Consider the following 25,614-nt stretch of genomic DNA (forward strand, 5'->3'; position numbering starts at 1 on the left):
TTTGTCAAGTGAGTTCAAGACTACAGAGCTCACTTCTACGCTAAGCCTAAATAAATCTATGCGAATCCATGTTCCTATGTGTGTTTCTATGCGTCACTGTCAAAAAGTGTGATTTCTTCTCATATGAGTTAAGAATTGGAGTATCGTATTACCAGAGTACTGAATATATTGCAAAAATGTCACAATCCTTCATAAGAGATGTTATGTAATACAATTCCAATGCCATAATTAGTCAAGCAATAGTCTGGAGAGCGGATGTGGTTGTGTGTGGCTCTGAGTGGGAGTGAGAGATGGGGAAGTGGAGGTTTTGGGACTGGGACAGGATAGGATAGGACTGGCACACACACAAGTCTCTGCGGGATGGGCAGGTACAGCAGCAACGCTTTCCGAGGCGGAGTCAGGTTTCCTCCAATTGTTTCCATGCGAATATAGGAGAGGCCAGGGAGACGCAGCTCAGCCATTCAAAAGTTAAATAAATACAAGTAGTCTGCTGAGAGCACCACACACTCACTCCACTCGTCTCGTTCTGTAGCGTCAGGACACAACACTGAACAAATAAACAACGCACCAAGACAATATATCTACCACCTTCTCAGCTTTGTTACACTTTGGGGTAAGTAGCAGGCCTGTGTCTGTACGTACTTTGGGGGGGGGTTGCACGTTTTCATTGGAGACAAATGACATCTTTTTTTACTACCCTCTAACTGTGTTTATAATCTGACTTGTTCCTGACACTTTCCATTCCCTGTCACTGGACCAGTGATTGGGATTTACTACACCGCACAAATAGCTCCAGGCATTTCTCACCCTGGTGTGTCAGCATACTACTATTGAATTACATTATGTTTGTTGTTTCTGTAAATGCTTAGGGGCACATGTGACTGTTGACACCCAGCGTATAGTAAGGGTAAAGGAGGCCACTCACTGCAAATCGGATTCAGTACTCTATGCCTGGTGTCCTACGTCAAGGTCTATCAAAGCATGGGATTGGGAATGTGTGCATTTTACTACAACATTGTGTGTCCTTCACTGTGTTTCATTCAGTGTGACACAATGTTTCAGGGACAGAGTGTTCCATAAATTACCATAAGCTCTAGTGCCCACAGCACATTCTGTTCTATCAGGTACTTGTATTCTTGGTCCTGTTATGGATTATGGAAACCTGGTAAAGCTCAGTTGTCTGTTCACCACAGTGCAGGGCGTGGTTGCTATGCTCCTGGCAGGCTGCAATGGCCCAGTTCCAGGCCTGGCTTTAAGAAGAGCCAGCTGGTGCAGACAAGCAGATTTTTTTACCTTTGCTGTTTAGCAGAGCGTCTTGCTTGCCTCCCTCAAAGACATGACTAGAAAATCAAAGGCAAAGAGGTTGCCTCCTGCCACTAATGATCTATTTAAGCAAGAATGAAGTACTCTGCTCTCCTGTTCTCCTTACAACTGTTACAGTGTATGGTGGGTGGAGGGATCAGGAGGACATTAGGTTCCCCCATCTCTCAGTGAATGCTGAGTCACTGCCTCGCTGAGAACCAGTTGTGACATACACAACTTGGATTAGCGGGTCGGGTCGCCATGACACTCCCAGCCTCCAAAAATAGAGAGGGAAAGGATACTCAGAAACAACCAGCTGCTGCCTCATACAGAGACCAGGGCTGATAAACAACTGAGCGAATCCTGAGAAAGACACACAGAAAGAGATAAAGCAACCGAATCACACCGAAGAGACAGAGAGGCTGTCAAAACAGAGACAGAGAGAGACACAACAGGGAACCCCTCCTGCATCACAGTAGTGACCAACAGAGTGATACAAAGAGATTCACAAGAGAGACTGAGAGAGTCACCACAGGAAGCCCCTCCTGCGTCACAGTAGTGATCAACAGAGTGATACAAAGAGATTCACAAGAGAGACAGAGAGAGTCACTATTGGGGAATAGAGACTCATCACTCAGAGCCAGAGAGCCAGGCATGGCCCGGATCACTGCAGAAGGTAAGAGTGAGAGATAAAGCTAGCTACTGACCATCCCGTTGTGTTGTGATGATGACAATGGGCGTGGTGTGAATGGCAGGGGTCATTGAATTTCTATGGCTTGGGGCACTCTGAGGGTCAGGATCTACTGGATAGAGCACTTCCTGTGTGCAAGGAAATACTGTGATGAAGCACAGCTAGTTGACAATAGGCAAATGCTGAAAAAAGGGGCATTTTCAGAGGAAATTACAATAAGTTAGGATGAGTCGCCAGTTTGATGATGTCATGTGTTTGGATTGTGTGTGATGGTGTATAGAGGCACTCACCTGCCACACGGACACAAAGTCAACAACTAAATCACTCAGTAAATGATATTGTCCCCATATACACTGTTGTTGACTGTGTTGTATGTATATGCGTCAGGCTGCCATAGACAGCGTATGGGTCGGGTGGGGTTCCATGATCACCGACGCTGCTGAATTTGACTCTAAGGAGGAGGTCAGAAACATAGCAGTGTGGTGCCGGGACAACAACCTCTCCCTCATCGTCAAGGAGACCAATGAGCTGATCGTGGACTATAGGAAAAAGAGGGAAGAGCACGCCCCCATCCACATCGACGGGGCTGTTGTGGAGCGGGTCGAGAGCGGTGTCAGAAATGGCCAAAGACTCCAGCCACCCAAGTCATAGACTTTTCACTCTGCTATCGTAGGGCAAACGGTAACGGAGCGTCGGCTCTCGGACCAACAGGCTCCGAGACAGCTTCTATCCCCAAGCCATAAGGCTGCTAAACAGCCAGACTGCTAAATAGTCAATTAGCTGCACTGACTCTATGCACACTCACTAGACTTTATATACACACACTCACTCACACAGTCACTCCTACACAAATCCCTCACACATTCAAACACTATATACGCACGCACGCACGCATTTGCTGCTGCTACTCTGTTCTTCATTTTACTCTTATTATTATCTATCCTGATGCCTAGTCACTTTACCCTGCCTTCATGTACATATCTACCTCAAATACCTTATTATTATCTATCCTGATGCCTAGTCACTTTACCCTGCCTTCATGTACATATCTACCTCAAATACCTTATTATTATCTATCCTGATGCCTAGTCACTTTACCCTGCCTTCATGTACATATCTACCTCAAATACCTTATTATTATCTATCCTGATGTCTAGTCACTTTACCCTGCCTTCATGTACATATCTACCTCAAATACCTTATTATTATCTATCCTGATGCCTAGTCACTTTACCCTGCCTTCATGTACATATCTACCTCAAATACCTTATTATTATCTATCCTGATGCCTAGTCACTTTACCCTGCCTTCATGTACATATCTACCTCAAATACCTTATTATTATCTATCCTGATGCCTAGTCACTTTACCCTGCCTTCATGTACATATCTACCTCAAATACCTTATTATTATCTATCCTGATGTCTAGTCACTTTACCCTGCCTTCATGTACATATCTACCTCAAATACCTTATTATTATCTAACCTGATGCCTAGTCACTTTACCCTGCCTTCATGTACATACAGGAAAGTATTCAGACCCCTTGACTTTATTTCACATTTTGTTACATTACAGCTTATTCTAAAATTGATTATTTTTTTAAATCCCCTCATCAATCTACACACAATACCCCATAATGACGAAGCAAAACAGGTTTATAGACTTTTTTGTAAATGTAAAAACAAACAAAAAACAGAAATACCTTATTTACATAAGTATTCAGACCCTTTGCTATGAGACTCAAAATTGAGCTCAGGTGCATCCTGCTTCCATTGATCATCCTTGAGATGTTTCTACAAGAACACAGTGGCCTCCATCATTCTTAAATGGAAGAATTTTGGAACCACCAAGACTTGGCCGCCCAGTCAAACTCAGCCAAACTGAGCAATCAGGGAAGAAGGGCCTTGGTCAGGGAGGTGACCAAGAACCAGATGGTCACTCTGACAGGGCTCCAGAGTTCCTCGGTGGAGATGGGAGAACACATCTCTGCAGCACACCACCAATCAGGCCTTTATGGTAGAGTGGCCAGACAGAAGCCACTACTCAGCAAAAGGCACAAGACAGACAGCTTGGAAGGCACCTAAAGGACACAAGAATCTCTGGTCTGATGAAACCAACATTGAACTCTTTGGCCTGAATGCCAAGAGTCACGTCTGGAGGAAACCTAGCACCATCCCTACTGTGAAGCATGGTGGTGGCAGCATCATGCTGTGGGGATTTTTTTCAGCGGCAGGGACTGGGAGACTAGTCAGGAACGAGGGAAAGATGAACAGAGGAAAGTACAGAGAGATCCTTTACGAAAACCTGCTCCAGAGCGCTCAGGACATCAGACTGGGGCGAAGGTTCACGTTCCAACAGGATAATGATCCTAAGTGCACAACCAAGACAACGCAGGAGTGGCTTCGGGACAAGTCTCTGAATGTCCAGGAGCGGCCGAGCCAGAGCCCAGACTTGAACCCGATCAAACATCTCCGGAGAGACCTGAAAATAGCTGTGCAGAGATGCTCCCCATCCAACCTGACAGAGCTTGAGAGGATCTGCCGAGAAGAATGGGAGAAACTCCCCAAATACAGGTGTGCTAAGCTTGTAGATTCATACCCAAGAAGACTCGAGACTGTAATTGCTGCCAAAGGTGCTTCAACAAAGTACTGAGTAAAGGGTCTGAATACTTATGTAAATGTGAGTTTTCTGTTTTTTATTTGTAATAAATGTGCAAACATTTCTAGAAACCTATTTTTGCTTTGTCATTATGGTGTATTGTGTGTAGATTGACGATGTAAAAAACAATTTTATATATTTTATAATAAGGCTGTAATGTAACAAGATGTGGAATAAGTCAAGGGGTCTGAATAGTTTCCAAATGCACTCTACCTCAAGTATCTCTGCACATTGATCTGGTACTTGTACTCTGCATCGTTGGGAAAGGTTCGTAAACACGTATTTAACTGTAAAGTCTACACCAGTTGGATTCAGTGCATGAGATAAATAACATTTCATTTGATGAGACGGCCCAGCTGTTGATGAGACGGCCCAGCTGTTGGAACAGTACGCATGTGTTGGGAAGACTCGTCGGAAATGCGGCCTTCCGTGAGACGCTGGACGAGGAACAGGCTGGAAATGTTCCAACCAGGGGGGAAATGTTCCAAAGCATTGTAGGCCTATTTTAAGGCACTGGGGTTGTTGAAAGATCTTAGATGGCTTGAGTTCCACGTCAACATTTGGTGAAAGAGAGTCAACAGCGAAGCACTCATTTGATAGGGTGGCTTGTTGTTCTACACAGTATCCGTGATGTCTGACTGGTGAACTGGCCAACTGACCCACTCAGCCACAGATGCTACCCTAATAGTGGCACTAGTATTAATAGTCACACGTGGAGACATGGTCAATACAATAAGAACACAGCAAACATCATAGACTGGGAGGTGGATAGCAACCAAAGGTCTGTGTCACTCCAAAATGGCTGAGCTACGTGAATCAGCAGAATCAGTTATTATTGTAAGGCTTGAGGGCTACACAAATAAACATTACAAAAAAGGTCCTGGGAACCAAGAGTAATATAGTCTGCAAATAACTGAATACTAAAACAACAAACACTCTGGGTTGTCTTTGCCTTTTACAGTAGAAATGGACCTCAAGATTGTTAACCCCTCATTATCTCTGTCCGCTTGGTCTGACTGGAAATATTCTGTCTCATTTAATGTGAATAGAGTTGGTTTTGTGCTACAACACAGAAACAGACAATGGAACTGAAAGACGTGAACGAAACCGTGTTTGTTGCATAACAGTGGTTTTGTGAAACTGCCAGGCAGAAACAAACACCACAGTAACCAGATCTACCCTGAACCAAGCCTATGGGCAATTCTGTAGAAGAAAGGAATAATTTATAAACTTTTGGGGGGGAGGAGGGGGGAGGCAGTCGCCTGATATGGTCACAAATTTTAAAAACCTTTTTTTTTTGCATCCTGTGCAGTAACAATATTTACATGATCAGCCATGAGCTCATGCTATCCCATGAACTGTGACATATCCTACTACAGTATGTATTACACGTCTCTTTACACTTGTATTTGATTTGATATGCATACTCAACACATTATCAAGGCCATTTTGTCTGGATCACAGTCGAAAATGCTTTACAAACAAAATGTACAGAGTCACTGAGACAGATAATTAGAGACAGAGAGGCTGGGTGGGTGAACGATTTTCCTTTTCATGCTCAGTGACTGACCTCTGATCCAGGAGGTCAAAAGTGATGCAGTCTCTGTAACGTGCCCTTTTTGGTGAACAGTTCTGTTTACTGTAACATGATTATGACTTTGACAGCAAATGAAGGCACGTAGAAACAGGAGACAAGGACACTCAAGGACATGTTTACTGCAGTGATTTAAGCTGAGGTGTTGCAAACACGTGTTCCCATTACACCATGCTCTCAGATTCAACCTGTTGTGCTTGTATTTACTGCCTCTGTCAAGATAATATTTTATTTTCCCTAACAGCAGTAGTATTTCATCATAGACAATATACTAATCATACCAACAGCCTTCATTTATAAGTCATTTACAGAACCAGTCAAAAGTTTGGACACACCTACTTATTCAAGGGTTTTTCTTTCTTTCTTTTTTTACTATTTTCTACATTGTAGAATAATGGTGAAGACATCAAAACTGTATGACATAACACATATGGAATCATGTAGTAACCAAAAAAGGGTTAAACAAATCAAAATAGATTTTAGATTCTTCAAAGTAGCCACCCTTTGCCTTGATGACAGCTTTGCACACTCTTGGCATTCTCTCAACCAGCTTCACCTGGAATGCTTTTCCAACAGTCTTGAAGGAGTTCCCACATATGCTGAGCACTTGTTGGCTGCTTTTCCTTCACTCTACGGTCCAACTCATCCCAAACCATCTCAATTGGGTTGAGGTCGGGTGATTGTGGAAGCCAGGTCATCTGATGCAGCTGTCCATCACTCTCCTTCTTGGTCAAATAGCCCTTACACAGCCTGGAGGTGTGTTGGGTCATTGTCCTGTTGAAAACCAATGATAGTCCTACTAAGCGCAAACCAGATGGGATGTTGTATTGCTGCAGAATGCTGTGGTAGCCATGCTGGTTAAGTGTGCCTTGAATTCTAAATAAATCACCGACAGTGTCACCAGCAAAGCTCCCCCACATCATCACACCTCCTCCATCCTTCAAGGGGGGACCCACACATGTGGAGATCATCCGTTCACATACTCTGCGTCTCACAAAAACACAGCAGTTGGAACAAAAAATCTCAAATTTGGACTCATCAGACCAAAGGACAGATTTCCACCAGTCTAATGTCCATTTCTTGGCCCAAGCAAGTCTCTTCCTATTGGTGTCCTTTTGTAATGGTTTCTTTGCAGTAATTTGACGATGAAGGCCTGATTCACGCAGTCTCCTCTGAACAGTTGATGTTGAGATGTGTCTGGTACTTGAACTCTGTGAAGCATTTGTTCGGGATGCAATTTCTGAGGTGCCGTTAACTCTAATGAACTTATACCTCTGGGTATTCCTTCCTGTGGTGGTCCTCATCATCATAGCGCTTGATGGTTTTTGCGGCTGCACTTGAAGAAACTTTCAAAGTTCTTGACATCTTCAGGAATGACTGACCTTAATGTCTTAAAGTAATGATGGACTGTCATTTCTCTTTGCATATATGGATTGGTCTTTTACCAAATAAGGTTATCTTTTGTATACCACCCCTACCTTGTCACAACACAACTGATTGACTCAAATGCATTAAGAAGGAAATATATTCCACAAATTAACAAGGCACACCTGTTCATTGAATTGCATTCCAGGTGACTACCTCATGAAGCTGGTTGAGAGAAAGCCAAGAGTGTGCAAAGTTGTCATCAAGGCAAAGGGTTTCTACTTTGAAGAATATGTTTAACACTTTTTTGGTTACTACATGATTCCATATGTGTTATTTCATAGTTTTGATGTCTTCACTATTATTCTACAATGTAGAAAATAGTAAAAATAAAGAAAAAAACTCTGGAATGAGTAGGTGTGTCCAAACTTTTGACTGGTACTCTATAAGTCATTTTATAACTCAATTCTAAGGACAATTTCACTATGTGCTTTAAACCTGTGTTCCTCTGTTTCAGTAGAGATGCCGCGTCAGTTCCCCAAGATCTCGCTGAGCGAGGTGGATGAGTCGGTGCGTCTGCTGGCAGAGAAGGTGTACGCCTCGGTGCTGAAGGAGGAGGACACCAAGGATGCCCTGTCCATGTACACCGTGCCTGAGGACTGCCCCATTGGCCTGCACCAGGACCGGGAGATGGAAATGCTCAAGGAGATCGCCGAGCAGTACTCTGAGGAAAGCACCAAGAGGTCAGAGGGCACATATAAACTAATGGGTCTAATAGGTCAGGGACTTTGGGAGTCAATTTCAAAGTATTTCAGTTCATGTCAAGTCACTGAAATGAACTGAACTTCAAATGTAGACATTTTCAGGGAGGATTATTTTCCCAAAGTGACTTAAATGACATTGATTTAAAAAGGAGACTAGGGTCCGGAATGTCTACTTATCCACTTGTATGATGTTGGTCTCTCCAGGAAGAAGAATTTTAAGATGAAGCGTTCCCAGTTGGTATCTCAGCAGTTCCCCAGTTCCCTCAACATCAATCCAGAGTGGGCTATGTCTGTAGTCACCCCTCTGCTCTTCCCTGGCGCCCCTGTTTGCCCCAGTATCCCAGAGAACTCCCCAGAGTTCCAGAGGGTCACCATCAGCGGAGATTATTGTGCAGGGGTAAGCGTCATCATAAAATAATATATTTATATAATCTCATTGAATCACATCACAAATCATGTCATATCCTTCATACAATGACCCCCCCAAAAAATTATACCAAGGCAAGAGCTAGTTTGGAAACAATACTTCTAGGAGTTGCCATTTCTAATGACAGTGTACTGCCTATAATGGCCTGTCAACATGCATTTTTCCCAGATCACAGTGGAGGACTATGAGCAGGCAGCCAAGACATTGATGAAGGCCCTGTTCATCAGGGAGAAGTACTCCAGGCTGGCCTACCACCGCTTCCCCAGAACCACCGCCCAGTTCCTTCGCAGTGCTGAGAACCAGAAGTGGAACGTGGAGGACGAGATCTTGCCAGGTAGAGAATCACACTATACACATTCAGCATCAACCACATACCAGCTTTGGGGCTAAGAGTCTTAGAAACAGCTTTTCTTTGATTATTTCTGAGCTCAAGCTTTATAAAAGTAACTCCACTTTGAGACACTCGTTCTCAGCCTCTTCTTTGGTCGTTTCCTTTCACCTCTCTCCTCTCTTCCCTCTGGTCACTTATTTAATCCTGTCCTCTGCAGATATGTGCCCCTGCCCTCGCGAGGGGGAGGACCCGTACACTACGGAGGGCATCCCTGACGACCTGAACTACTCGCTGCAGATGAAGGACGGCATCGTGTACGTGTATGACGATGCAGAGGCCCTGAAGCAGCAGCAGCCCCACAGCCTGCCCTACCCCGACTTGGAGACCTTCGCCATAGACCTGAGCCATGTCCTCGCCATGATCGTAGACGGGCCCACGTGAGCACCCCACCACCGACATCACCACCTCACACTGTTGCCCAATTCCCAATGACCCCCTCTATTATGGTGTTTCTAATATCATCTAATTGTCATTCCAGGAAAACCTACTGCCACAGACGACTGAACTTCGTGGCCTCCAAGTTCTATCTGCACGAGATGCTGAATGAGATGGCTGAGCTGAAGGAGCTGAAAGGTGTACCTCACAGAGACTTCTATAACGTCAGGAAGGTTGGTGACGCATAAAGTATAAGATGGATTGCAAATACAAGGGTTGAAACTCCCATGATTACATGGTCATAAATGACATCTCACTGACTCAAGCTGTGCTTTAGAACAAGCTGACAAAATATGTCGGCTTATGCCTCCTCACGAATACAGGTAGACACTCACATCCACGCAGCCGCTTGCATGAACCAGAAGCACCTGCTGAAGTTCATCCAGACCACCTACAAGACCGAGGCAGATCGCGTGGTGCTGGAGAAGGGGGGCCAGATGATCACCTTGAAACAGGTGTTTGACACCCTGGCCATGGACCCCTATGACCTCACTGTGGACTCGCTGGATGTACACGCTGTAAGAATGTTCCAGAAACTCTTAGATGCTCCAATGCTTGAAATAATATTGTTGGATAGTATTTAGGTTATTACAGTTTATAGGTTACATCAAGATTTTTAATACATTTAATAACCTATTCTGCATGACGATTAAACTGTTCATAAGCAGTTCATAACACCATTATAATGCATCATGAATATTCAGAAGTATGTCTTTAAACAATTGCAGTTCTGCTGTAGGTTCCATGTAACTTGCCAATAGTGTGTTTGAGGATCACAATGATAGTGGTGCTAAACTGCTGTTATTGACAAAAACATGTAATAAATTATAAATGTGTACTCTCTTAGGGAAGGCAAACATTCCACCGCTTTGATAAGTTCAACTCCAAGTACAACCCTGTGGGAGCAAGCGAACTCCGAGAGATTTACCTAAAAACAGACAACTACATAAAAGGGGAATACTTTGCACGCATCATCAAGGTATAGCATCAACTTAAGCTCAATATCACAACTCCACTATCATGGGAATCTCTAACATACTGTAATTCCTTTCCTCTTCCTCTATAACAGGAAGTGGCTCATGAGCTGGAGGAGAGTAAATACCAGCATGCAGAGCCCCGTATGTCCATCTACGGCCGCTCCCCTGATGAGTGGGAGAGCCTGGCCTCATGGTTCATCCAGCACAAGGTTCACTCCCCCAACATGCGCTGGATCATCCAGGTGCCCAGGATCTAGTAAGTGCCACAGGTAGAAGAGGGGAAGATAAGGGAATGCTGCTCTCAATGCTGATCTCTAGGCTAGTGGTACAAAAATGCTTCAACCATAACGGTCTTTGTAAAACTACACTAGTTGTAAGTGTTCCATGGCAATGGAAATAAACTCAGCAAATAAAGAAACGTCCTCTCACTGTCAACTGTGTTTATTTTCAGCAAACTTAACATGTGTAGATATGTGTATGAACATAACAAGATTCAACAACTGAGACACAAACTTAACAAGTACCACAGACATGTGACTAACAGAAATGGAATAATGTGTCCCTGAACAAACGGGGGGTCAAAATCAAAAGTAACAGTCAGTATCTGGTGAGGCCACCAGCTGCATTAAGTACTGCAATACATCTCCCCCTCGTGGACTGCACCAGATTTGCCAGTTCTTGCTGTGAAATGTTACCCCACTCTTCCACCAAGTCACTTGCAAGTTCCCGGACATTTCTGGGGGGGAATGGCCCTAGCCCTCACCCTCCGATCCAACAGGTCCCATACGTGCTCAATGGGATTGAGATCCGGGCTCTTTGCTGGCCATGGCAGAACACTGACATTCCTGTCTTGCAGAAAATCACGCACAGAACGAGTGGTATGGCTGTGCGTGATTTCCTGCAAGACAGGAATGTCAGTGTTCATGCTGGAGGGTCATGTCAGGATGAGCCTGCAGAAAGGGTACCACATGAGGGAGGAGGATGTCTTCCCTGTAACGCACAGCTTTGAGATTGCCTGCTAAGACAACAAGCTCAGACCATGACGGATCCTCTACCTCCAAATCAATCCCGCTCCAGAGTACAGGCCTCAGTGTAACGCTCATTCCTTTGACGATAAACGAGAATCCTACCATCACCCCTGGTGAAACAAAACCGCTACTTGTCAGTGAGGAGCATTTTTTGCCAGTCCTGTCTGGTCCAGCGACGGTGGGTTTTTGGCCATAGGCGACGTCATTGCCGGTGATGTCTGGTGAGGACCTGCCTTACAACAGGCCTACAAGCCCTCAGTCCAGCCTCTCTCAGCCTATTGCGGACAGTCTGAACACTGATGGAGGGATTGTGTGTTCCTGGTGTAACTCGGGCAGTTGTTGTTGCCATCCTGTACCTGTCCCGCAGGTGTGATGTTCAGATGTACCGATCCTGTGCAGGTGTTGTTACACGTGGTCTGCCACTGTGAGGACAATCAGCTGTCCTTCCTGTCTTCCTATAGCACTGTCTTAGGCATCTCACAGTACGGACATTGCAATTTATTGCCCTGGCCACATCTGCAGTCCTCATGCCTCAGGCACGTTCACACAGATGAGCAGGGACCCTGGGGATCTTTCTTTTGGTGTTTTTCAGAGTCAATAGAAAGGCCTCTTTAGTGTACTAAGTTATCCTAACTGTGACCTTAATTGCCTACCGTCTGTAAGTTGTTAGTGTCTTAACGACCGTTCCACAGGTGCATGTTCATTAATTGTTTATGGTTCATTGAACAAGCACGGGAAACAGTGTTTAAACCCTTTACAATGAAGATCTGTGAAGTTATTTGGATTTTTACGAATTATCTTTGAAAGACAGGGTCCTGAAAAATGGACGTTTCATTTTTTGTTGAGTTTAGGACGTTACATTGTCAACCAAGGTTATGGTCCCTTTTACTGGTTGTTATTTAATTTAGAAGCAATTGATTCCCAGAACCTAAAAGGGTTCTTGGGCTGTACCCATAGTAGAACCCTTTGAAGAACCATTTTTGGTTCCAGGTAGAACCCGTTTGGTTCCAGGTAGAAACGTTTTGAGTTCTATGAAGAACCCTTTCCACAGAGGGTTCTATATTGAACCCAAAAGGGTTCTACCTGGATCCAAAAAGGGTTCTACCTGGATCCAAAAAGGGTGCTCCTATGGGGACAGCCGAATAACCATTTTTTCTATGAGTGTATAAGTCACACAAAGGGTAGTAGGAATGGTGCTGCAACTTTAACAAAGAAAGGCTGTTGTCAGCATTATTATTAATCAACAAATAATTGAACTGAATCCACCATCAGTCTTATAGTGATCAAGCAAATCACATCAGTCCATCTAAAGATATGTTTCACAAATGTAACATTTTGTCTTGCAGTGACATTTTCAGGTCGAAGAAGATAGTACAGAACTTCGCCAAGCTGCTGGAGAATATTTTCCTCCCACTGTTCGAGGCTACAGTCAATCCACAAAAGAACAAGGAGATACACGTTTTCTTGAAATACGTGAGTATTTACAACACACAGTGGAATAGCTCAACTTTATCAGACTGATTTTCCAAGTCAGAAATTGTGAAATAACTACACACACATACATACAGTTGAAGTCGGAAGTTTACATACACCTTAGCCAAATACATTTAAACTCAGTTTCACAATTCCTGACATTTAATCCTAGTAAAAATTCACTGTCTTAGGTCAGTTAGGATCACCACTTTATTTTAAGAATGTGAAATGTCAGAATAATAGTAGAGAGAATGATTTATTTCAGCTTTTATTTCTTTCCTCATATTCCCAGTGGGTCAGAAGTTTCCATACACTCAATTAGTATTTGGTAGCATTGCCTTTAAATAGTTTAACTTGGGTCAAATGTTTTGGGTAGCCTTCCACAAGCTTCCCACAATAAGTTGGGTGAATTTTGGCCCATTCCTCCTGACAGAGCTGGTGTAACTTAGTCAGGTTTATAGGCCTCCTTGCTCACACACTTTTTCAGTTCTGCCCACAAAGTTTCTATAGGATTGAGATCAGGGCTTTGTGATGGCCACTCCAATACCTTGACATTGTTGCCCTTAAGCCATTGCCACAACTTTGGAAGTATGCTTGGGGTCATTGTCCATTTGAAAGACCCATTTGCAACCAAGCTTTAACTTCTTGACTGATGTCTTGAGATGTTGCTTCAATATATCCACATAATTTTCCTCCTCATGATGCCATCTATTATGTGAAGTACACCAGTCCCTCCTGCAGCAAAGCACCTCCACAACATGATGCTGCCACCCCCGTGCTTCACGGTTGGGATGGTGTTCTTCAGCTTGCAAGCATCCCTCTTTTTCCTCCAAACATAACGATGGCCATTATGGCTAAACAGTTCTATTTTTGTTTCATCAGACCAAAGGACATTTCTCCAAAAAGTGCGATCTTTGTCCCCATGTGCCATTGCAAACCGGTCTGGCTTTTTTATTGCAGCTTTGGAGCAGTGGCTTCTTCCTTGCTGAGCGGCATTTCAGGTTATGTCGATATAGGACTCGTTTTACTGTGGATATAGATAATGTTGTACCTGTTTCCTCCAGCATCTTCACAAGGTCCTTTGCTGTTGTTCTGGGATTGATTTGCACTTTTTGCACAAAAGTACGTTCATCTCTAGGAGACAGAACGTGTCTCCTTCCTGAGCGGCATGACGGCTGCGTGGTCCCATGGTGTTTATACTTGCGTACAATTATTTGTACAAATGAACGTGGTACCTTCAGGCATTTGGAAATTGCTCCCGTGGATCAACCAGACTTGTGGATGTCTACAATTTTTTTCTGAGGTCTTGGCTGATTTCTTTTGATTTTCCCATGATGTCAAGCAAAGAGACACTGAGTTGGAAGGTAGGCCTTGATATACATCCACAGGTACACCTCCAATTGACTCAAATTTACATTTACATTTACATTTAAGTCATTTAGCAGACGCTCTTATCCAGAGCGACTTACAAAATGGTGCATTCACCTTATGATATCCAGTGGAACAACCACTTTACAATAGTGCATCTAAATCTTTTAAGGGGGGGGGGGGGGGGGGGGGTTAGAAGGATTACTTTATCCTATCCTAGGTATTCCTTAAAGAGGTGGGGTTTCAGGTGTCTCCGGAAGGTGGTGATTGACTCCGCTGTCCTGGCGTCGTGAGGGAGCTTGTTCCACCATTGGGGTGCCAGAGCAGCGAACAGTTTTGACTGGGCTGAGCGGGAACTGTGCTTCCTCAGAGGTAGGGGGGCCAGCAGGCCAGTGGTGGATGAACGCAGTGCCCTTGTTTGGGTGTAGGGCCTGATCAGAGCCTGAAGGTATGGAGGTGCCGTTCCCTTCACAGCTCCGTAGGCAATCACCATGGTCTTGTAGCGGATGCGAGCTTCAACTGGAAGCCAGTGGAGAGAGCGGAGGAGCGGGGTGACGTGAGAGAACTTGGGAAGGTTGAACACCAGACGGGCTGCGGCGTTCTGGATGAGTTGTAGGGGTTTAATGGCACAGGCAGGGAGCCCAGCCAACAGCGAGTTGCAGTAATCCAGGCGGGAGATGACAAGTGCCTGGATTAGGACCTGCGCCGCTTCCTGTGTGAGGCAGGGTCGTACTCTGCGAATGTTGTAGAGCATGAACCTACAGGATCGGGTCACCGCCCCTTGATGTTAGTGGAGAACGACAGGGTGTTGTCCAGGATCACGCCAAGGTTCTTAGCACTCTGGGAGGAGGACACAAGGGAGTTGTCAACCGTGATGGCGAGATCATGGAACGGGCAGTCCTTCCCCAGGAGGAAGAGCAGCTCCGTCTTGCCGAGGTTCAGCTTGAGCTGGTGATCCGTCATCCACAATGATATGTCTGACAGACATGCAGAGATGCGATTCGCCGCCTGGTTATCAGGAGGGGGAAAGGAGAAGATTAATTGTGTGTCGTCTGCATAGCAATGATAGGAGAGACCATGTGAGGATATGACAGAGCCAAGTGACTTGGTGTATAGCGAGAATAGGAGAGGGCCTAGATGGGCAAATGATGTCAATTAGCCTATAAGAAGCTTCTAAAGCCATGACATCATTTTCTGGAATTTTCCAAGCTGTTTAAAGGCACAGTCAAGTTAGTGTATGTAAGCTTCTGACCCACTGGAATTGTGATACAGTGAATTATAAGTGAAATAATCTGTCTGTAAACAATTGTTGGAAAAATGGCTTGTGTCATGCACAAAGTAGATGTCCTAACTGACTTGCCAAAACTATAGTTTGTTAATAAGAAATTTGTGGAGTCGTTGAAAAACTAGTTTTAGCAACTCCAACCTAAGTGTATGTAAAATTCCGACTTCACTGTGTGTCTATTTATATATATATATACACACACACAGCGCATCATATATTTTTTTAAATCTCCAGAATTTCTGCATTTCTGAGTTGTCTCCTTTTGAAAGACATTGCTAATGCTACAGTTTAGCTCATTAGCGACATACAGTGAGGGAAAAAAAGTATTTGATCCCCTGCTGATTTTGTACGTTTGCCCACTGACAACGAAATGATCAGTCTATAATTTTAATGGTAGGTTTATTTGAACAGTGAGAGACAGAATAACAACCAAAAAATCCAGAAAAACACATGTCAAAAATGTTATAAATTGATTTGCATTTTAATGAGGAAATAAGTATTTGACCCCCTCTCAAATCAGAAAGATTTCTGGCTCCCAGGTGTCTTTTATACAGGTAACGAGCTGAGATTAGGAGCACACTCTTAAAGGGAGTGCTCCTAATCTCAGTTTGTTACCTGTATAAAAGACACCTGTCCACAGAAGCAATCAATCAGATTCCAAACTCTCCACCATGGCCAAGACCAAAGAGCTCTCCAAGGATGTCAGGGACAAGATTGTAGACCTACACAAGGCTGGAATGGGCTACAAGACCATCGCCAAGCAGCTTGGTGAGAAGGTGACAACAGTTGGTGCGATTATTCGCAAATGGAAGAAACACAAAAGAACTGTCAATCTCCCTCGGCCTGGGGCTCCATGCAAGATCTCACTTCATGGAGTTGCAATGATCATGAGAATGGTGAGGAATCAGCCCAGAACTACACGGGAGGATCTTGTCAATGATCTCAAGGCAGCTGGGACCATAGTCACCAAGAAAACAATTGGTAACACACTACGCCGTGAAGGACTGAAATCCTGCAGCGCCTGCAAGGTCCCCCTGCTCAAGAAAGCACATATACATGCCCGTCTGAAGTTTGCCAATGAACATCTGAATGATTCAGAGGACAACTGGGTGAAAGTGTTGTGGTCAGATGAGACCAAAATGGAGCTCTTTGGCATCAACTCAACTCGCCGTGTTTGGAGGAGGAGGAATGCTGCCTATGACCCCAAGAACACCATCCCCACCGTCAAACATGGAGGTGGAAACATTATGCTTTGGGGATGTTTTTCTGCTAAGGGGACAGGACAACTTCACCGCATCAAAGGGATGATGGACGTGGCCATGTACCGTCAAATCTTGGGTGAGAACATCCTTCCCTCAGCCAGGGCATTGAAAATGGGTCGTGGATGGGTATTCCAGCATGACAATGACCCAAAACACACGGCCAAGGCAACAAAGGAGTGGCTCGAGAAGAAGCACATTAAGGTCCTGGAGTGACCTAGCCAGTCTCCAGACCTTAATCCCATAGAAAATCTGTGGAGGGAGCTGAAGGTTCGAGTTGCCAAACGTCAGCCTCGAAACCTTAATGACTTGGAGAAGATCTGCAAAGAGGAGTGGGACAAAATCCCTCCTGAGATGTGTGCAAACCTGGTGGCCAACTACAAGAAACGTCTGACCTCTGTGATTGCCAACAAGGGTTTTGCCACCAAGTACTAAGTCATGTTTTGCAGAGGGGTCAAATACTTATTTCCCTCATTAAAATGCAAATCATTTTATAACATTTTTGACATGGGTATTTCTGGATTTTTTGTTATTATTCTGTCTCTCACTGTTCAAATAAACCTACCATTAAAATTATAGACTGATCATTTCTTTGTCAGTGGGCAAACGTACTAAATCAGCAGGGGATCAAATACTTTTTTCCCTCACTGTATATGTATACATTCACACATATACATGTATATATATATATTCCTCCTAATAATAAAATGTTGGTATTGTATTGCATTCATACAGTAGTACTTCCCTCTGGGTCTCAAAGCATTTTACATTGTATGAGAGTAACTCACGACTTCTACCACCACCAACGTGTAGCACACTCCTGGGTTAAGCATCATGTATTGCAGCAATTTAGTGCCAAAATGGTTACAGTGCATCAGCTATGGCACCTGCTCAGATCCACACCTCCTGTCCTGTAGGTGACCGGGTTCGACAGCGTGGATGATGAGTCCAAGCACAGTGACCACATGTTCTCTTACAAGAGCCCCAAACCTGAGGAGTGGACCTCATGCGAAAACCCCCCCTACAGTTACTACCTCTTCCACATGTACGCCAACATCATGGTCCTCAACAACCTGAGGAAGTAAGTCACTGCTCTTGACCAGGTTGTCAGGAACATGTACTGTACTCATGTTATTCCTATGTGTAGCCTACTGCTATGATTAAAGGTAGACTCGCAATATACAATACATACAGTGGCAAGAAAAAGTATGACCTGGATTTCTGCATAAATTGGTCATACAACTTGATCTGATCTTCATCTAAGTCACAACAATAGACAAACACAGTGTGCTTAAACTAATAATACACAAATTATTGTATTTTTCTTGTCTATATTGAATAGATAATGTAAACATTCACAGTGTAGGTTGGAAAAAGTATTTGAACTCCTAGGCTTATGACTTCTCCAAAAGCTAATTGGAGTCAGGAATCAGCTAACCTGGAGTCCAATCAATGAGACAAGATTGGAGATGTTGGTTAGAGCTGCCTTGCCCTATATAAAACTCTCACAAAATTTGGGTTTGCTATTCACAAGAAGCTTTACCTGATGCGAACCATGCCTCGAACAAAAGAGATCTCAGAAGACCTAAGATTAAGAATTGTTGACTTGCATAAAGCTGAAAGGGTTACAAAAGTATCTCTAAAAGCCTTGATGTTCATCAGTCCACGGTAAGACAAATTGTCAATAAATTGAGAAAGTTCAGCACTGTTGCTACTCTCCTTAGGAGTGGCCGTCCTGCAAAGATGACTGCAAGAACACAGCGCAGAATGCTCAATGAGGTTAATATCAGGAATCAAGGTAAGACCCAGATGCAGACTGTCGAAGTAACAATGTTTATTGTAGCAACAGGGGCAGGCAAAGACAGGTCAAGGCAGGTAGGGGTTGAAGATCCAGGGTAAGGCAAAGGTACAGGACGGCAGGTGGACTCAGGGTCAGGGACAGGCAGAGTTCAGTAATCCAGAGGTGGCGCAACGGTACAGGACGGCAGACAGGCGCAGGGTCAGGCAGAGAGGTCAGGCGGGTGGGTACAGGCTCAGGACATGCAAAGGTCAACAACCAGGAGGATGAGGAAAGAGAGGCTGGGAAACAATAGGAGCTGACAGGAAAAACGCTGGATAGCTTGAAATAATAAGACGAACTGACAACAAACAGACAGAGAACACAGGTATGGGGATAATTGGGAAGAACAGCGACACCTGGAGGGGGTGGAGACAAGCACAAGGACAGGTGAAACAGATCAGGGCGTGACAGTTAAGAAGGATCCTAGTGTCAGCTAAGGACTTTCAGAAATCTCTGGAACATGCTAACATCTCTGTTGACGAGTCTACGATATCGTAAAACACTAAACAATAATTGTGTTCATGGGATGACACCACAAAAGGACACTTCTGTCCAAAAAAAACATTGCTGCACGTCTGAAGTTCGCAAAAGAGCACCTGGATGTTCCATAGCGCTACTGGCAAAATATTCTGTAGACAAATTAAACTAAAGTTGAGTTGTTTGGAAGGAACACAACACTATGTGTGGAGAAAAAAAAAGGTGCAGTACATCAACATCAAAACCTCATCCCAACTATAAAGTATGGTGAAGGGAGCATCATGGTTTGGGGCTGCTTTCCTGCCTCAGGGCATGGACAGCTTGCTATCACTGATGGAAATATTAATCCCCAAGTTTATCAAGACATTTTGCAGGAGAATGTTAGGCTATCTGTCCGCCAATTGAAGCACAGCAGAAGTTGGGTGATGCAATAGGACAACGACCCAAAACACAGAAGTAAATCAACAACAGAATGGCTTCAACAGAAGAAAATACACCTTCTGGAGTCCGAGTCCTGACCTCAACCTGATTGAGATGCTGTGGTATGACCTCAAGAGAGCGCTTCACACCAGACATCCCAAGAATATTGCTGTACTGAAACAGTTTTGGAAAGAGGAAAGTGCAGGTCTGATCCGCAACTACAGAAAATGTTTGGTTGAAGTTATTGTTGCCAAAGGCAGGGTCAACCAGTTATTAAATCCAAGAGATCACACTTTTCCCACCTTCCATTGTGAATGTTTACACAGTGTGTTCAATAAAGACATGAAAACGTATAATTGTTTGAGTTATTAGATTAAGAAGACTGTGTTTGTCTATTGTTGTGACTTAGATGAAGATCAGATCAAATGTTTTGACCAATTTGTGCAGAAATCTAGGTAATTCCAAAGGGTTCACATACTTTTTCTTGCCACTGTACTTTATTTGTCCAACTGCTACAGAAATGTGTATTTATGTAATGCGTCATTCTTTGTTTTCCCTCAGGGAACGAGGCCTCAACACCTTCCAGTTCCGGCCCCACTGTGGCGAGGCTGGCTCTATCACCCACCTGGTCTCTGCCTTCCTCACGGCCGACAACATCTCCCACGGTCTCAACCTGAAGAAGGTCCAAAACCTCAACTCTGACACCTAATCATTACCTATGACATGCCCTGGGTTGGGTAGTAACGGATTACATGTAACAGGAATTATAATCTTTGAAAGCTGTACTGAGCCACACAGCTCGTAAATCACCTTTCAGTGGGAATGGAAGTTTTTCCCTACTGTCTAATCTACACGACCGAAAGTATGTGGACACCTGCTCGTCGAATATCTCATTCCAAAATCATGGGCATTAATATGGAGTTGGTCCCCCCTTCGCTGCTATAACGGCCTCCACTCTTCTGGGAAGGCTTTCCACTAGATGTTGGAACTTTGCTGCAGGGACTTGCTTCCATTCATCCACAAGAGCGTTAGTGAGGTCGAGCACTGATTTTGGGTGATTAAGCCTGGCTCGCAGTCGGTGTTCCAAAGGTGTCCAATGGGGTTGAGGTCAAGGCGCTGTGCAGGCCAGTCAAATTCTTCCACGCCGATCTTGACAAACCATTTCTGTATGGACCTCGCTTTGTACACGGTGTCATTGTCATGCTGAAACAGGAAAGGGCCTTCCCCAAACTGTTGCCACAAAGTTGGAAGCAAAGAATCGTCTTAATGTCACTATATGCTATAGCGTTAAGATTTCCCTTCACTGGAACTAAGGAGCCTGAACCATGATAAACAGCCCCAGACCATTATTCCTCCTCCACCAAACTTTACAGTTGGCACTATGCATTGGGGTAGGTAGTGTTCTCCTGGCAAACCCAGATTTGTCTCTGGGACTGCCAGATGGTGAAGCGTGATTCATCACTCCAGAGAACTAATTTCCACTGCTCCAGAGTCCAATGGCAGCGAGCTTTACACCACTCCAGTCGACGCTTGGCATTGCGCATGGTAATCTTAGGCTTGTGTTCGGCTGCTCGGCCATGGAAACCCATTTCATGAAGCTCCCGACAAACAGTTCTTGTGCTGACGTTGCTTCCAGAGGCAGTTTGGAACTCGGTAGTGAGTGTTGCAACCGAAGACAGATGATTTTTACGAGTACACACTTCAGCTGTCCCATTCTGAGAGCTTGTGTGGCATACCACTTCGTGGCTGAGCCGTTGTCGCTCCTAGACATTTCCACTTCAAAATAACAGCACTTACAGTTGACCGGGGCAGCTCTAGCAGGGCAGAAATTTGAGGAATTGACTTGTTGGAAAGGTGGCATCCTATGACGGTGCCACTTTGAATGTCACGGAGCTCTTCCGTAAGGCCATTCTACTGCCAATGTTTGTCTATGGAGATTGCATGGTTGTGTGCTCGATTTTATACACCTGTCAACAACGGGTGTGGCTGAAATAGCCGAATCCACAAATTTGAAGGGGTGTCCACATACTTTTGTATATATAGTGTATTTGAAATCTCCAAAACTGCCAAATTTCCTCTCATTGGTTGTTTTCCACAGAAACTTTTTTTTTTTACCAGAAAAGTCAAGAGCACCCACTTACTGAGAACTGAATCATTCCACATTTCATCAGCTTCTTTGTGTCAAATGGACACTTTTCATTTGCCAACACAGCTCCACCATGTTCACTTCAAAGGCACTGGGATGACATACATGACAAATCAGCAGCTTATTTTTAGCTAAGTGGGAACGAATACAGTAAAAACCACCTGTCTACCTTTGTAAACAGATCTTCGTGTTTTTGCTAACTTTGAATAGACTACATTGAATATTTGCAACTTGGACATGTTACATCTATTGAAGTCTTTATCATACTGTTATGTTAAGGGTGGATCAGACAAAGAAGACCTAGAATTGCACAATCAATGACTGAAGATTGGGAAAGCTTCCCTGGAACTTGGTGTTACATTTTTTTTGTATACCAATCATGAGAAACAGCAGTAGAATATACAATGACACAGTTTGGTACATTTTCTAAAGTTGCAAATGGTACAATTTAAACATGGCAATCTGTGATAAATGTAAAAAGTTGTGGAAGACCATAAGAACCTCTTTCTCTCCCTCCTCCCATGATCCCAGGTCCCCATACAGCTGACCCTCCCATCCCATCCCATCCATCCTTTCCCCAGATCCCACCTGAGTCCCCTCCTAGCTGTCACACTCGCCCCAACAACCCCACCCTCCCCACTACCCATGGCTCACGGCCAGGCCAAAAGGAGTGTTGACATCTTTCCATCTCTCCCTTCTCAGAGTCCTGTGTTGCAGTACCTGTACTACCTGGCCCAGGTCCCCATCGCCATGTCTCCTCTAAGCAACAACAGCCTGTTCCTGGAGTACTCCAAGAACCCTCTCAAGGAGTTCCTCCAGAAGGGCCTGTGTGTGTCCCTGTCTACCGACGACCCCATGCAGTTCCACTACACCAAGGTCAGAGCCACTGGGAACTTCTGTAGATCTGTAAGGATTGGATTGGTGTAAGCAACGTGGCAGAAATGACAACTAGCCTACCAGAAGGCAAGATGAAACTATCCCCATAATAATTATATCTACACAACCCAGCCGCACACCTACCAGAGAGTAACAATTGCAAAATCAATGTTTGATGGTTAATCTTCTGTGCGTGAAATAAAGTAGCATGTTAGCAAAGAAGCTTTGGGGAAACTCCCCTCTCCCCTGTCTGTTTGTCCATGCTGCAGGAGGCCTTGATGGAGGAGTATGCCATTGCGGCCCAGCTGTGGAAGCTAAGCACCTGTGACACATGTGAAATCGCCAGGAACAGTGTGCTGCAGAGTGGTCTGTCTCATCAGGTACAGTAAATCAATACTTGGTAAATAGAACTGCTTGGTAAATTGTAGCGTTACACTAGTAGTGCCTGCTGACAGTGACAGATGCTTTCAGCCTCTATAAGCTCATGCCGACAGCTTAGGAGAACTCACCAGGACGTCACCTCACAAGTGATTTCTGTAGCCATCCCCGACCACCTCCTCATGTAGCTCCTGAGCGTGTCCCAGTGCTGTGTCACCGAAGTGACACGTATTTAGTGACACGTATCCTGTATCCCCCTTTAATCCTGCCAGGAAAAGAAGCACTTCCTGGGGGCCAACTACCTGCAGGACGGGCCTGACGGGAATGACATTAGACGGACCAATGTGGCTCAGATCCGCATGGCCTACCGCCACGAGACCCTGTGCAATGAGCTCAGCTTCCTGGTGGAGGCTGTGAAGACAGAGGCCAGCAGCACACAGGTCGAGTGACCACCGCACAAAGAGACCCTTTTCACACTACCGAGCCAGGCGGAGCTGTACTGCGCTTGCCTGGTTACACATTTACCACACAGTAGCTGCTGGGACAGTGTTGGAAAGGTCAATGTTAAAAGTATCTGTGGCAGCACAGTATGGTTTGAGTTGGGACAGTAGTGTTGAAAAGGGTTAGAGTGACCTCTGGTCTCTCTCCACTTCAGCTCTAGACCACAGCCAAATACTGTACTGTTACTGCGCTACGGTAATACTGAGAGAATAAGACACCATGCTAAATGAATGAGACTGTACCGTGTAAGCCACACCAAATCAAGCCACGCTAACAGCACCACACTAGGCAAATCAACATTACCCTATTGATTCTTGTTTTCTTTTGTCTGCATGCCTTTTTCCATATGGTGTTTGATAAAGTAGAACTTCATCCCTACCACGAAAACCCTGTTTGTAGTTGAACATGAGATCCAGAGGGACACTGCTTATACACTGCCATAGTTCCCATGTCCTGTTCAATAAGTACTACCAACTGTGCCAATACAGGAGCTCTCACACCAGATTGAAAGCCAATCCGAGAGCACACCGGTCGTTGTGTTATTCTGGCCTTTCTATTTGAAATACAGTACCTAGTGGTAGGAGGGATATTATTATGTCAGGTAAAGGGACTCGCATGTAAAGGATAGCCATACATTTTGATGCATTGTTTTCGAGGTCTGTATCTCTGTTGTAACTGTCTCTGAGGGTGTGGTGTTTTTTATTATACAAGTTTGTGAAGAGAGGTTTGCTACGGAGCCCCTTCCACCATTTTGAATGCTCCTCTGATGTGGTCATTATATCACTGCTGTAGAGATGGTCCACAAAAAGCACTTCAAAAGGTAAACTAATATCATGTGCCGAATATTACAAAATTGGGAAACTTTCACCCTTGTCTCAATGCAGCATAAATGTCACTCAACTGTACTGTGCATGATGCGATAGAGGAAATGTATGTTTTTATATGACAATAAAGAGTTACTTACAATATTTCACACAAACAGAAGCAAACTGTAACACATGCACCTGAAACACAGTTGGTCAAATATGAGACTGGCAATCACAATAAGTTGTCTTTTAATATAATAGAAGACAAAATACACAAAATACATATATGTGCAAAATGTGAACTTTTTTATTAGCCAATGGTATTGGTTTATTTAATCAGTGTTGTAAAGTACTTAAGTAAAAATACTTTAAAGTACTACTTACGTCGGTTTTTGGGGTATACTGTACTTTACTATAGATATTTTTGACTATTTTTACTCCACTACATTCCTAAAGAAAATCATTTTCTTTTCACTCCATACATTCTCCCTGACATCCAAAAGTTACATTTTGGTTCAATTCACACACTTATTAAGAGAACATCCCTGGTCATCCCTACTGCCTCTGATCTGGCGGACTCACTAAACACAAATGCTTTGTTTGTAAATTATGTCTGAGTGTTGGAGTGTGCCCCTGGCAATACGTACATATTGTGCAGTCTGGCTTGCTTAATATAAGGAATACAAACATGGTCTCTTTTTTGATTTATTGAGTAAGGCAGCTCCAAAATGCAGGTGTTTCAGCCTAGCTCAGTGCTTTCTGTGCTGATGGGGCAAGACAGCAGAAAATACGGAGCTTTGCGCCATGATTGGCTCAGTGGGGACACTGCGTCATAGCCAAGTCTAAGGGTAGAGCTAGAAAATTCAAGCCCCTTGGGTGCTGCCATATAGTTATATTAGAAGTGCCCATCCAAGAAGTCTCAAGGTTATTGGCCACAGATAATTTGATGTCAAATCACATATCTACAGTAGCTTTGATTGGACTGATCATGTCAACATCATACTTTCAAAATCTTAGCTAGCAGTCAACATCATGAATCAAGTCGACAATCTACTGGCAAATCCTTTTTAATCCTTGTCATATGAAGAGAAATAATGAAGATAAATTATAGATAAAACGTATCGGTGCTCATCGGCCATTGGACATAAAAAC

At 44.2% G+C, this 25,614-nt stretch overlaps 1 protein-coding gene across 5 annotated transcripts; it reads left to right on the forward strand.

The window, feature by feature from the left end:
• The first annotated feature begins 358 nt into the window (after positions 1-358).
• ampd3 (adenosine monophosphate deaminase 3) lies at positions 359-24,624 on the forward strand. 5 transcript variants are annotated; one of them, XM_045696658.2, is made up of 15 exons: positions 359-613; positions 8,129-8,354; positions 8,580-8,772; positions 8,971-9,136; positions 9,351-9,570; positions 9,672-9,801; positions 9,952-10,146; positions 10,476-10,607; positions 10,698-10,861; positions 12,980-13,106; positions 17,936-18,099; positions 20,317-20,437; positions 22,604-22,777; positions 23,047-23,157; positions 23,428-24,624. In XM_045696658.2, exons 2-15 carry the CDS (start codon positions 8,134-8,136, stop codon positions 23,602-23,604), a joined length of 2,295 nt encoding a protein of 764 aa, XP_045552614.1. In that variant the 5' UTR covers positions 359-613; positions 8,129-8,133; the 3' UTR covers positions 23,605-24,624. The 5 variants fall into 5 exon arrangements, with proteins under 5 accessions (XP_045552614.1, XP_045552613.1, NP_001158801.1 ...); XM_045696657.2 differs by having other exon boundaries at positions 8,132-8,354; XM_045696655.2 differs by lacking the exon at positions 359-613 and adding an exon at positions 1,530-1,978.
• The last annotated feature ends 990 nt before the right edge of the window (positions 24,625-25,614 follow it).

Source organism: Salmo salar, chromosome 16 (assembly GCF_965601325.2).
Source record: "Salmo salar chromosome 16, fSalSal1, whole genome shotgun sequence".
Lineage (NCBI taxonomy): Eukaryota > Metazoa > Chordata > Actinopteri > Salmoniformes > Salmonidae > Salmo > Salmo salar.